At 40.1% G+C, this 14,928-nt stretch overlaps 1 protein-coding gene across 1 annotated transcript in view; it reads right to left on the reverse strand.

The window, feature by feature from the left end:
- KIFAP3 (kinesin associated protein 3) overlaps window positions 1-14,928 on the reverse strand; it is a 60,899-nt gene extending 45,971 nt beyond the window's left edge. Inside the window, exons 1-9 of the mRNA XM_029962253.1 lie at window positions 14,801-14,928; window positions 13,453-13,607; window positions 12,279-12,334; window positions 11,643-11,784; window positions 10,405-10,504; window positions 9,517-9,641; window positions 8,950-9,048; window positions 8,076-8,254; window positions 5,795-5,957 (exon numbers count right to left, since the gene is read on the reverse strand). Coding sequence (XP_029818113.1) covers window positions 5,795-5,957; window positions 8,076-8,254; window positions 8,950-9,048; window positions 9,517-9,641; window positions 10,405-10,504; window positions 11,643-11,784; window positions 12,279-12,334; window positions 13,453-13,607; window positions 14,801-14,832 — 1,051 coding nt within the window. The 5' untranslated portion in view covers window positions 14,833-14,928. The remainder of the gene's footprint in view (window positions 1-5,794; window positions 5,958-8,075; window positions 8,255-8,949; window positions 9,049-9,516; window positions 9,642-10,404; window positions 10,505-11,642; window positions 11,785-12,278; window positions 12,335-13,452; window positions 13,608-14,800) is intronic.

The following is a 14,928-nucleotide window of genomic DNA, read 5'->3' on the forward strand; positions in this document are numbered from 1 at the left end:
AAGATGGTTTTGGTTTGTGTTTCTTTTGGTGTCAGGTTTTTCTGTTTGTTTGTTTTTGAGGGTTTTTCTAAGCCTAGGCCATACTCACCACAAATGATAAAAAAACTACCATTAAAATAAATCCCTTAATAATTACTGCTTTCCAACAGACTGGTCCCTGTAGTTGAACTGTTACTTAATGTGCTTCAGCCAGCCTCTACTATAAAGGAATGGAGACACCCCAGGCAATATTCACACAAGTAGTATTGGAACCAGCTGCTGCAGAGCCACCTTAGGAAAAAAAAGTTTCTCAATTTAATTGGGAAAACAGGAGGAAGCATAAATTTTACTGCCATTAATAACTTCAAGCAATCCCGATATGACTTTACCTCACCCTGATGGCTGGACATGTGCTTTTTGTTAGGGTCTTTGCCACATCTGACCCTTATTGTTTGCTCACTTGATCAGGTAAGAAAATGTATGTTTCTTTATAGGATAAATGAGGCCTATTAAAATCAGAAAAAACACTGCAGTAGCCTATAAGAAGCTCCATTTTTCAACAGATGTGTGAAGCTCCATAATAAGTTCATTACAAAAAGGCCAAGTGAACTCATAAAGAGAACACATCTACTTTAAGCCTTCTTAAAAGAAACTTTCATAAAAGGAATAGAACATTAAAAACACACAGCACTCCGTTAATTAGAGAGCAAAGTACTACTTGGCTTTTTAAACAGCAGTCAACATATAATCCAGCTTGGCTGCACACCATATCAAGACGTGGTTGTTAAGAAGCCCAACACACAACTGTTTGGCAATTCTTTGATTGCTCATTAAACCTCACTTGTAAAGAATGGAAAAATATCAGAGGAATTTCAGCAGTTCTCAGAAAAGATTCTATCAATGAACCCAGTAAAGACAGACTCCTCAGTGAGGACTAACTCAGACTGTCAAAGTTACCCTCTGCTCTGGCCATCTCCAGCTTAATTAATGAACTGAGAGAAGTCTGACCTACTTTGGAGTTTGCAAACTATTGCACAGCCCTTGGATTTCTGTGTAAGATGAGGTGGCTACTGCTTCTTAGTGTGCTGGTATTAAGTCTTGGGACAGCAAGAAATTAAAGACCACCAGGTCAGGGTGCTCTTATGAATAAAGCACATAGGCTGGGTATGTGCTGAGACTGGCAAAACTATGCTGTTGCTACCTGGGACTGACCACGCTGTATTTCAGAGTGTTGTATAACAAACACTTATCTACTTGGCTAAACATAAATCCACAAAGCCAATTTTTTTTCAGCCACTCTACTCTGTACTGGAAAACACAACTCGAGGTGTTCCTCATCACCTAAAATCTTTTTGAGATGGACCACCTCGGCCCTGTGTGGCACTTTCACAGCCAGATGCACAGCCCTTCTGCACTTGGGCACGATTCACAACTGGTACTGTTCTGTGACCCACCCACTTTTCAGCTCACCAGTATCTGTGTTCACTCAGCCTTTCATTTTTAAAAGCAGCTGGTAATTTCAAGCAACCAAAAAGAGACACTCAAGTCAAACTTCCAAACATAATGGGGTTTCAATCTTTCAGCATGGCTTGCACTGGAAGTGAATGAAAAGAAAATGGCATTTCAAGACAATATGCATTCAGTACACCTAAGATCTGTCCAGCAGCTCAGAGAGATGAACACACACATTAGAGAAATGATTGTTCACTGCATGGAACCAAACCTACTCCTTTTAGTCTTTGAGCAGCAGCACAGTACCACAGTAAGAGCTTTTGCAACATTCCCTATCACTTCCACCTGTTTGTGAGGGATAACTGACTGATGAGTGGACACAGAAACACGGGTACTGCCCACCACACACGTGCTGCCAGGAGCTGGTTCTGAGCTGGGGTCCACCATGAAGAGTTTGCAGCCTGCCATGACACATATGACACACGTGTGTCATGTGTTTGCAGCCTGCCATGACACACACAGCAGCACTCAGCTGGTTCTGCTGGACAAACTGCCTGCTGTTCTCATGGAGAATGGGCAACTATTTGTCTCACTTCACAAAGGCTAAGAAACCATTCAGACACAGCACAAAATAGCACCCTTATTAGAAGAATGTGGATCACAAGCTGTGCATCTATTTAAGAGAGCAGTACTAAAAAAATTCGTATTTGGTTTGGCCACTTAACTGAAAAACTAAGTGGATTTGGTCCAAACAAGAAGTGAGGGCTTTTTATTCTTCCTTGCAGACAATGTTTTCTTCTGTTTGCTGCCAGGGCATTTACTTTAGAAACCAATCACACATCCAGGAGAAGAATGATGAAAAAGGGTAACATTTCCCTTGTGTCCAACAGTGGAAGAACATTTCCAGGGATTAAGAAAACAGATTCACATCTTTCTTTTAAGTTCAGCTCTATGTTTCCCCCTTTCAGTGAGAATATTTTCAACAAGCAGATACACTAACCACCAAACTCTATCATATTTGGAGCAAGTCACTCCTCTACACCACTTCACTTGAATCAGGCTATGCAAAGCAAAATGAGAGGACTATGAAAGTGAAGCAAACCTCCACTGAAGAGTCCATAACGTGCTGCTGTGGTCTCTCCTTCCCAGGTGATGACTGGAGGGCACTGAATCTGTGTTTTCCACATTTCAGGCAAATGTCTAGTTTAAACCATTTGGTGAATTCACAAGAATTCTCTCACCTTAATCCACTACAGCCATGCTTCACATATACTGGCACATAAAGCATTCACATGGAGTATGTATAAAAAGGAAAGATCATTCTGTAAATATAATTTCTAAGTATTAAAGCCATAGTACAAAAACCATTCTCTGCAAGGCCGTGGTGATTCAACACTTACAAGGTTTTCTCAAAGAACAGAAATCATACAAATCAACAAAATCTCTTTTCCTACCTCCTCAAGCAGCTTACGTATGGAAGAACCTGAATACAGCAGATTGTATCTCATAGGCCTCCAAAGCACTGCTCCAGCTTCTGATCCTAAGTCTGAAGCCAAATTTCCCTCAGCTGCACAAAGCTCTTTGAGATTTAGGGCATAACAAAGATCAGCTGTAGTTGATTAATTTGGGTGCCTGGAGGGCACAAGAGGAGTCTTGTCACATACAATACTTCAGACTTGTGAAGAGAAGCCACGAAAACTAGCAAGTGGTGTTGACTGGCAAAGCTACATGGGGAAGCAGGCACTGGCACTATTAAAAAGAAAAAGCTAATTAAAACAGAAACCAAGACTAAGCAGAATTTCTCATGTCCATCCTTTCAACAGCAGCCTCAACACTTTGGAGTGCAATGGAAAGAAGATGGTCCTTTTCCATTATATCCATACTTACTCCATTGCTAATAGCTCAGCAGAAGCCAGTCCATCCCCTCTGCCTCAGACTCCACCTACATTTAGGGCCTTCCTGCTCTTTTAAGAGCATTTAAGTGTCCTTTGGGAAAGCAGCACATCTTCCAGAACTGCAGCCACCTCAGTGCTGAGCCCTAAACCATTGCCTGACAAATCCTGACCTTTCATCTTTGCCATCTCAGTTCTCCCCTTAAACACCCACTACATTTAATTTACACTCGTCTCAAACCCCAGTGCTAAAGACTCAAAGGCAAAGCTTGCACAAATGCTGAATTTCAGTAGGCTGAGTCAACAAACTTGACCTCTTGGCATTAGGAGCTGTATGGTGACTTGTCAGCAGCTGTTGTGCTGTGTTAGCACTTCGAGATGACCTGCAAATGTGAACCAAAGGTACTGACTTAAACTTTCTTGTTTAAGACCCAAGAAATCTGTATAAATGGGGCATCTGGCACACGATTTTCTTAGTATTAAGGCTGCAGACCTCCCTCAGACAGGACACCAAAGTGATGCATTTGCGAATTGCTTGAATCACTGTATCAAGAAAAGTTTCACAAATCACACAGATGGCTTAAAGAAACAAGTAACAGACAATATTTCTACCTACACTTTCTCAGCACACTACAAAATAAGTATCAAGCAATTCTACAGGGAGAAGCTGGGGCAAACAGCACATGTCTCTGTGCAAGAAAAAAAAAAAAAGGATGAAAGACTTCTAAGTCAAGGAAAGAAAAAAAAGCAGGAAGTGCACCTTGTGGAAGTACCAGTAGAACTTGCTGTAGATACAATTTTGGCAGCTGGTTCTTCTGAGCTGAACAGCCTTCCACAAAGGCCTACTTACAGTTCCAGGAGAATGGCATTTGAAAAGCAATTCTCCTCTCCCCATTAGAAACAAATACTAGGAAGCAGATATTTAACTGATGAATTCAGACTGACTCTAATATTAAATGGGGAATGCTTGTTGGAAGCAGGAACTTCAGTGATTTGTGTCCTGTCATTCCTGGGGTGACAAGCACCCAGAAGCCCCAGCCTTAAGACCACAGCACTAACTGCCATAGGTAAAAAAGAAAGGGACAAATTCCTGCTCCAAGAACTTTACAGCCCATGGTGAACCAAACCACCCAGTCAGACCCTCTCTTAAATGAGAGAAAATATATTTCCTCATCAGCTTCCAATTCTCAGTTCACTTACTACCAAATAACATTTTCTTGAGGGTAAAAATCATTAAGAAGAGAGATTCCAAATGTCAATTTTCAACCTCCTAGCTCAGCCCAGAGGGGGATATCAAGTGCAAAGATGGTTGTGGGGCAGAAAGCATAAAAAGATGTGAGGCATTTCAGGATGTATCAGGTAGGTGTTGTATTAATCACCAACAGAAGTAAGGTTTCCAAAGCAGTGTAAGCTTTCATGGTATTCACTGAACAGCAATAAGGCCATGTTGAGGTTGAAGGTAGAACTGAGGAGGCAAACCATTTTAAAAGACTATACAAAGCTAGGGGAGAAAGCTCATCATAGATTCACTGTCGCATTCCCCTTGTTCCAAACAATATCTGGATCCACCATCTGCACTGGCTTTAGCACATGCCAAGCCCAACATATTTCAGAAAATGTCTTAGCAACGTCTTGCATCAGTGTTTCACACACTTAGGGCTCCAGAAAACAAGATCCTCTATTCCCACTCAGCAATCCTTAGAGCCAAATCCTGCTAAAAATTTAGTATATCTACCAGAGTGGCCTCTAGGTAGTATCAGCCAAAGAACACACAAGGAGCAATAAAAACTCCCTCCTTAGAACTCCAGCATACAACAGTGATCAAACTGGACTACCCTCTGCTCCTTCCAAACTCCTTATTGTCTCCATGGCTTTCCCCTACAGACAACAGAAAGTTTCCCTTGTAACCAGTGTACTCACGTGATCTTAACACAAGTTACAGACTGCCAAGCTGTAAGTCTAAAAATCAGTACTGCTCAGAGGTGGAGCTGATAAGGCTGGGAAAGTTCTGATTTGTTCAGACAATTAAAGTTACAAGTATCAAGCTTCATTTAAAAAATTATGTATATATGTATATATATATATTTTTATATATACACACATGTATATATAGCTTGTATCTCCATCAGCTAAGCTCTGTGAAGGTGCTGTCAATTTTTCCTGGGTGCTCCTTCAAAATTACAAACATCACACAGTTTTCAGGGAGCTATTGAAGTTTTTTTTAAAGACCAGAAGACTCATTCAACATTTTAAGAGAACCTAGGAATAAATCCACTGGAAATCACATTATTTTAAATTTCCCTTTAATCCTGCATCTGACAAGATGATGAGAATGCTAAAAAGTTGGGATTAGTGAGGAAGTGCCTCGGCAGACAAATGTGATGTAGCAACTTTTAGGCACAGCACATCATGATGTAAACAGCTTCACTGCCCCTGCTGGAATGTCTGTGTTAGATCAAAAGAAAACATACCTAGAAGTGCAGTGAGTTTGGGAAGCAAACCAACATGTACCATTTTACTTCTCAGGCCTGTGTCAAAGGAGAGGTTTAATAAGAGTCGAAGAGTGATATTCAGCAGGTCTTCATGTTCACAAGGTACCATTTTCACAAGTTTTTCAATAATATCCATTTCAACCTGTGTATCAAGAAAAAAAAATCCATAATCCACCCAAACTTTGTCTTCAGTATAAAAGCCCTCTCAGCATGTTATATATTCACAAGCATGTGTATGCAAATACAAATCCAATTTGTAGCCATAATAGTGACTGTCAATGCATTTCCATCTGAAGTAGTTCTGCTTATGCCTTTGTGGTTCAAGTCTTCTAGATTGGGTTACTGGGAAATGTTGATTAAAAACGTTTTTTCAACCAAGCAGTTCAGATGTCTTGGAAATATTCCTCACAGTTGGAATACTGCAAGAATGTGGTGAAGACATCACTTGCAAAACTAGATTGGGGTGGGAGAACTCATTTAAATTTAAACACAAGCAACTCTGGAGCAACTGCCATTAGAGTCAAAGAGAGACCCAACTAAGAAAGACAGAAAATTGGCATCCAAAGAGAATCTGAGACTTTTCATTATGAATTTCAAATGAACCCCTAGACAGAAGTTTGCATGTGCTCTCAGAAGAGGCATGTTGCCCTGTGTGTTAATTTAATAAAAGCATGAAAGTCATCTTGAAACATGTATCACTCCCAAATTAAAAAGTGGAATCCAGGAACTGAGAAGTGGTATCAGTTCCTGAGATCATGTTCACTTTACCAGCCAGAAAAGACATCTGAGCATTGACTGGCAAGACTTCAGAAAGTTTTTATCGTGTTCTAAGCAACATTTCTCTGCTTTTTTTTTTTGACATAATCTTTTAATGCATTCATTTTTTGTTTCCCAGATCCTTCTTTGGCCAGAAGGAAGCACATAAAATTACTTTGCTTTCTTCAGACTTTTGCACGTATGTAACTGGTCTTCCAGTTATAAATACACACAGAATATCACTAAGAAAAGAAACTCAGCTCTCCCCACACAGCACAGTGCAATAACCAAACAACTGACTGGATGGCTTTGATCAAAGACAATCAGATAGCAACAACTCCTACCTCACTGCTTTGACTTTAATATGGCACTTGAACACCACAGGAAAGAATGTGCTATAAATACACATGGATTATTCAGTTTTACTCAGAATCAGGTGCTGCACAACTAATCTGTGTTCATTTGGCCTTTGACATCTTTGTACTATTGTCCAATATAAATATCAGAACACCTCCTCCTTCATTGGTAGCTTTCCTTAATAATACTGTGGAGAAAAATGTATCATCTTTATTATCCGTAAGGAATGCTCACACACCTGACCTAGAACATACAAACCTTTCCAAAACTATTAAAACTCTCTGCAATAAAATAAATTCAATGGAATGTAGAGAGTGGGCCAGCAAATCAGAGGGCTGCAGAGCTAATTCTTATTTTCTTAATACAGTCCCTTATATAAATAAGGGAGATACCTCTTGTCTGCAGTGTTCAGCGCACAGTTCCAGTAACAAAGCAATTAATTCACTATTCCTTTTAAACAGATCTTTTCATCTCACAATCCACATGTATCATTAATCTCAGATTACCTCTTGGATACAGAAAATGTATCATTTTCATGTAACGCCATTGGTATAAAGGCACAGAAGTGAAATCGTGTATCTATTAAAAGATCAGTAAAGGAGACACTTGGCTAGAGCTTAAAGTCACAAAAAAAATCATGCCAGAGTTTCAGAAGTGTAAGACTTCTCTAAAAAAAAGGCTTATGAAGAATACCACTGCCTCTGTTCTCAGAAATTACTGGTAGTATGAAGGAACAGTTGAGAGGGTGCCTTTGAAGACCAAACTGACCTGGGAAACAAGTGAACTCATCCAGCAAGCTCCATAAGGACAACCACCTCTCTTTCCAAAACAACACATGGCAGAGACAATAATATGTTGTCAAAAAAGCATAATTTGGGGGCAAGATCATTGGTGTCACCACAAGCGGGGGTATTAGAAGACTATGGGGTGTTGGCTTCAAAATTTGGAATTTCATGTATCATGTTCTGTGTTTGGGATGACAGTTCTTCAAAAATGTTTGCCATGTGACATGACTGGACGTTGTGCTGGATAAACAGTGTTAGAGATATTTAGGGTGAAGACAGATGTCTCCCTCTTCCCTCCACCCACATGAAACTTTCAGAACCCCAACCTTTCCAGCATTGCAGCAGAGTGCCACAAGCCTTACCATATCATTTTTGTTCTCCATAAAAATGCTGAGTTTCTTCAGGAAAGTTACAACGAGGATAAGCAGCTCAAAATTATCCCGATCCAGTGCTTTCACCAGCATATGGACAATGTTCTTGTTTCTCATCTTCAGCTCAATGCGAGTGTCCTCAGCAAGGTTTAGGAGCAGGTAAATGGCAACTAACAAAGGTCAATATAAATCAGACCAAGAGATCAAAGACAACAGAAATAAACAAGTCTCTGTATACAAAGTAAGTGCTGAAAACAAGACCTTCAGCAGCATTCTGCTCCCTTCCCAACGTATTTTGAAGGAAACTACCAGGAATGCCTTTTATTCCTGTTTAGAAAGCATTAGTTCTAATAGTGGCTTTGAAAAAGATAAAAATTAGGATCACTAGAAGCTTTTTTATTACCATTCTGATAGGAATCATTAAAAAGCCCTTCTCAGGAAAGGTTTGCCACTCAGATAATTTCAGTCTAACATTAAGTGTATTTTAGTACAAAAACTGGAAACGAAATCCATTCAACTTGAGTCAGATACAGGCTAAGTTAGGCAAAGTCAAAAAACCCCAAATCAAACGTACAAAACCAAAATACTCAACTCCTGCCAAACTAACATCACGAGCAAAGAAAAGCTGAGTGGATCACTTTTGCTACTCTTCCTCTAAGACTGACAAACCACTTCTAAAATTGTTAGCATAGTGTCAAACAATCTGATTTAGTACTCATCTTCTCCCTGTTCTTTGGCAATGCTCTTTTCACATTCATCCCCACGTTCAGTATGTTTAAGGCATCCTCTTTATAAACAAGAATCCAATAGAATCCCTTAGCCACATTTACCAACAAAGAAATAATTTGCTATTTGGATTTGGTACCTCTGAGGAGCTGTTCCTGCTTGACAACCAGCCCTTTGTATTTCTTATAAGTTTTCTCATAGTCCTTTTTCAGGGTTTGATTTTCAGGATCTTCATCAAGTGAATTGCAGAAGTTAAGGAGTTTAAAGAAAAGTTACACAGTCCAGATGATTAATGTCCTCTGAAGTGTTACTGAATCAAGTAAAAAGCAAGAGATGTATGCAATAGCCAGTGTCAAGACACTACCTGAGCAACAGCCTGCTACACCTGTAATCTAGGGCATGATTTTTCTTTCCTTCTAGCCCTGGATGTATTACATCTCAATAGGCAGCACAAATGTTCCTAAGACATACTGCTGATAAAATAAAACATTATTTTTCTTGTGTTGCTTTTAGTAACTTCAGTTTAACCTCTTCAGGATGCCAAACTCCTCACTCGTGGTCTTTTTTGTATCTGCATTTATATTTTGCACTTTCTAGTAAATTCTACTGCAACAGAAGTTGCAGTATACTCATCTCATACAATCCAATACCAGTAATCAAGACAAATTAGAAGCCATCAAGCTACCCCAGAACATCAAAAGGATATCAGCTTTCTTCTTTTTAGCAAGTTCTTCCTGCCAAAGTTCATGTCTCTTCAGTTCATGGTCTATGATATTCATACACAGAGCTCCAATTTTGTAGTGTGTGATAATTCCATGAAATTGAGAAAAACTACATTGAAGAAATAATACTTGTGAGGAATAAATGCAAACAACCCCATTCCCATTTTGACATCAATGGTAGCAATGACCCAACACTGCAGCACATGAAATATTAAAAAAGGCATTCACTGTTTGCCCCATTATAATACTTCTCTATTGGAAAATTTTTTTAAAACAAGAACAATTCCTGAAAACACCAATATTTTTTCAGACTTGTTGAAGGGCAAGGAATAATTTGTTGTTCCAAGTCAAAATAAAAACGCATTCCAGTTTTCATGCGTAAAGGAAAATGTTTTCCAATCAGCCCTGCTTTCCACACTGTAAGTGCTTCAGAACACCCTCTACTCACCAGATCCACAGCAGAGATCTAAAATCAAGTTGCAATGCAAATTCCATTTGAGTTATTTCTAGGCAGGGTATGCTGAAACACTGGCATAGCTAACTAGGAGCAAGCACTCTCTTTGGTTTTGAATACCATTTCTGCCCTGTAGGAATGCTGATGGAAATCACAGGTGGCAGCTCAGCCACCTTTTATTTCTGACAGGAAACTATGGATCAGAATCCTTATTAGTTTCTTCCCAGCTCCCTCACACCCTGCCTGACCATGAGGGTTCTTTTTGCTGGAAGTGATAAAATTGAGGCACAAGTGTATTTTTGACTCAGCAAATTTTTTTCCCTGTTTCAGTGAAGTTTTGCAGCACAGAAAACAAATGAAAAGCCACTAAGCAGGGCTAAGTTCCTTATGTCCCTATATAGAGGGACTCTGCACTCACCTTGAAAAGCAGAAGAAAATATAAATTATGTTGGTAGCCAGTTCGATGCTTTGTTTCCAGTCTTCTCTCAGCACTCTGGCCAATGCACCCAGGGCAGTTTCTGAAGTGAAACAAGATTTAGATGAGCATCAGCATTTCACCTCCCTCCTTTTGTCTTGTGAGCCTCAGAATTTGAATACACCTTATTCTACACCTATCAGTTTTCTAGTGGAAGATTTTCACAGGTATCTCACTTTACCATGTACCACTGCTCACAAATTCTGTTTGGAGACAACACGAAAATAGGGAGTACCCTGGCTGGTCATCCTGTCACAAACCCTGAGAGATGGCAACAGACAAGGAAACTGCAACCAAACACTGAAGTCATCTGAGATACCACCAGCCTTCAGATCTTGTGGCAGCTGCCAGCTGTCTGTTCCATACTACATTGTATCCCCTGTCTGAAACACAATTTTCACTTCCAAATCCCCTTTACATTCTATCTTGACAGACAGTATTTCTTATCCACCTTCCTATTTATTTTTTCCCTTGAATCAACTTCATATTATGTAATAATTCAGTTTATATTTTTTCTTGTCTTATTTCATCTCACTTTTCCATTCACCTTCCCCTGTCTAGTCCCTCTTCACACACACCACATTACATGATCAGAATGAGAAAAGCAGCAACTGGGAACATCAGGCACAAATATTTGCAACAACTCACTGGGGATAAGCCATTATTTGATGGCTCACCATTCCCCTCCCATTCCATCTTGCTTGCTGACACTGCAGGATGGGCATGTACTGAAGTCATCATTTACTTGAGGAATGAGAGGGTATAAGGGCTCAGCAAAAGAGACAAAAGGGGCAAGGAAAAAAAATTACAAAATTAACTTATGTCAGCAAGCAAATCCCCTTTTCAAAGCAAGTTTTCTGATCTACAGGATACAACAATACAGCCTCATCTCTAGCAGTAATGCCAGCTGAAGTTAATTTAGCATCAAAATAGCTAAGATGAGAAAAAACAGCTGAAGTTTATTGAGGGCAGGAAGACTTCAGTGTTAGGCCCATCTTAGAACAATCTGAGCAGCACACATTTGTAGAGATCCAACTGGGCTTTGACATGTATGGAGAAACAGAGCTTTTCAGACTAGAGAAAACCCAAACTAAAGGTGAACTACTTCTCCCTTGAAAAGAAAGCACCACAAAATTAACAGCACAATATTAAGAGACGTCACCACTGGGTTTTAAAATTACCATTTATAAGCAGCTCTTCCAAATTATCAGGATTCCTGGCCAGCTGCAGGATGAGGGCAGAGCCACGCACCTTGTCAGGAATGTCCTCATACAGTAGCTCAATGTACTCATCCATGTCATTGATATTGGCAACTTCATCAATCTGAAAGCAGTCACAAGCAAGGGTTTCACAGAGAGAGATGGCAATTCAACACCATCAATCACAGCGTTACTCAACCACGAGACAAAAGAGCCCACAGCTTGGAGTTAAGATCTTAGGAAAAAAATAAAATACAAGTTTAAAAAAACTCAACACATCCAGAATCACTGCCAATGAACACCAGGAAATCTGAGAAGATTTAATTACTAAAAACAAAGGATGCTCAGACACGACTCCCTGAGTCCTGTCCGACGTTCCAGACCCCACTCGCTGTCCCGCTGAGCGCTATACTTGGAGGGGCCAGTGTGCAAGTCAAATATTTTACCCTTTATGGAGATAATTTTTTTCCATTGTGCATTATTTCCAAACCAAGCTCTTTGTTTAAAAAACAAGAAGCAAAAAAAACCCCAAGAATTCAGCATTTCCTCTCCCCTTTTATAACTGCTTACTGACGCAGCACATGGGGTTTGCATTTCTCTTTTAACACCAATATTTACCTCTGTTCCTTCAAATGGGGGTGGATCTTTTGGCTTACTGGATTTCTCTTTCTTTTCTATAAAGAAAAAGACATGGATGCAGTTACATTACAACATTCACAGATGAAAAACATACCCAGTGTTCTGGTTAAATCATCTGGTTAAGCATCCTGGTTAAATCAAGCTGACCTGTCAGACTAACACAGGTATGTCAGGTTTCTGAAGCTGAACAGCCCACAGGGAGCAAAGCAGACCCTCAGATGAGTTTTGGCAACTCAGACTAAAGGATCACTTACAGCCCCCTCAGCTGGGGGGACCAAGGGTAATAAACCTCAGTGCAAGCCCAGAGTGACAACACTCACTTCCACACCGAGATACCTTGGCAGCTTTGATTTGCCTGTACCCTGTGATACACCAAGATATGTAGACAGAATAAAAGAGGGTAAACCACCCAAAGGAGTTACAATCAAAGCATACATAAAACATTAATTTTTCTTTTAAACTTGTCTCATAAAGATAAGAACTTGAGAACAAAGCTCACCATTTCGTGGTTGCAAGAAACCACAGTTTGTAAGATAACCATAAGGTTGCACAGGATCTGATGTTAAATATGAAACTGTTCACTGAGGATAAAGTTTAAGGTATAAATAGGACCACCAAGATGCCAGGAACTTAAGATGACAAGATGACAGAAATACCCCAAGCTGTCTGCTACACTGTACCAAAGCTTTTCAGGCTCTGAAACTCTTCTCTCCAGCTTTACAGAGACTGCAAATTCAGCCCAGGAATCCTATCTACCCTTGCAATAGGTGCTGACAGAGTTCTTCTAGGAAGATCCTCAAATAGTCCTTTGATGTCACTGTGAGTGCAGATTCAACATGAAGAAGCTGCACCAAATAGCAGAACCTGCATCTCTCAAGTCCTGCTAAAGCTGAAGGCAGCCTGTAAGAACCATCAATACTAAGTTTAACCAAAACAGTAAACTTTCATTGTTAAAAAGATCATTTCCTCAAATCTCATTCCAAGATGGTAATTTTTCCAAGTGTGATAAAACTATACACCTTCCTCACTGTCATTGTCTCCAGAGAACTCGACCATCAAGCAAGTCAGGATCTCAGCCAGGAAAACCCCACCCAGTAGTTGTTCAAGGCTGAAGCACCCCAGCCCCAAGCTACTTTGTGCCTGTGTTATTTACCTTTTCCTGCTGAGGCATCTCTGCGGTTCTGCAGGTAGTACAGGAGCTGTTCTACCTCCCCAAGTTTGGAGGGGTGAATGAGCTTGCACTCTTCAACCACCTTTCGAGCCAGGGAACCAATGTCTGTATTTGCATTAAGACTCTTCAGCCGAATGCTGCAACACAGACAAAAAAAATTAAAAACTGAAAAGAGACTTATCTTCAGTTCTTTGATTATGTTTACACAGTCATGAATTTCTCGAAGCAGAAAGGATCCTGGTACACCTCATGCCTGTGCCTGTCTAAGTGGTGGCTCTCTGAACTCCAAATGGCAACTGACTGCCAAACAGATTTGACAGAGCATAACTGTCCATCAGCCTTCAAGTGCAACATTAAATGCAGCTGTCTGAACAGATCCCTTACAACCATCTCTAAACAGACACTAAAGACAGTAATTGATTTGCAATATACCCAAAAACAGTGCACAGGACCACAAAGGAGTACTGCACACAAAAACAAGTCCAAAATGAGAAACAGTTCTGGGTGTTGACTGCACAGGAAAGTTCCTTTGCAGTGCCTGGAGCCTCCCATAGCTCTGGTAGAGCTGCACCCAGGTCCACAAGCAGTGAGCAGTAAGAAATCTCTGTGGGCACTAACAATAGGATGGATCAAAAATGGAATTCCACCACATCACAGATGCAAGTTATGCTGATCCCTCTGAAAACAGATCAACACTTCCAGTATCTTTAAGAATTTGAGACAACTTAAGGATTCTCTTTTTTTCTTCAATTATTCTTCTTCTGTGCACTCACACAAGGTCTTGTCCAACCTTAATGATTCTATGATTCTAGAAAAAATCCAAACTTGCAGCTTGGAAACAAATATGATAATTCTCTGGGCTTTTTGCATGGTAAATGTTTTACTGCTCTTAAAAGAAAACACCAGGCAAAAATAAAATGCAGCTACTGCAGTGAATTCATTAGTGGGGAGGCAGATCAAAACAACAGGAGAGCAAACAGCTGCAGCATAAGGCTGGCAGGAAGTTCAACAGTATTACTTGCTCCAACAGGAACTATCATTTGAGCAGGAATCACTTCACTTTTCTCTATCTCAAGTGCCGACCACGTAAAATGGGAGTAATCCCTTTTCTTTACAAAACACCTTAAAATACAAGGATGAAAACTAGTGTACAACATGTGTTTCAGATGTTAACCTTCCCAGGCACATGTTACTTTCTGGCTCTGAAACCCAGCACTAAGTTTTATAAAGATTAAAACCTACTATTTCTTAGAGGCAGTTGATAGTTTTGAGTTATTGAATCCATAACTGTGAAAGCCAGAAAAAACTATCAAGATCTTGCTAAACTTACATTTTCTGGCATTCCTTGCGTTCCCCCAGCATGGGGTCTCCCAACTCTCCCAGAATTGTTGCTTCCACTTCATAGTGGACAATGAGGGCTTTCTCAGATGGGTGCACATCTATGTTGCCTCCTTTTAC

This window comes from Manacus vitellinus, unplaced genomic scaffold, assembly GCF_001715985.3.
Source record: "Manacus vitellinus isolate BGI_N305 unplaced genomic scaffold, ASM171598v3 scaffold_44_pilon, whole genome shotgun sequence".
Taxonomy (NCBI): domain Eukaryota; kingdom Metazoa; phylum Chordata; class Aves; order Passeriformes; family Pipridae; genus Manacus; species Manacus vitellinus.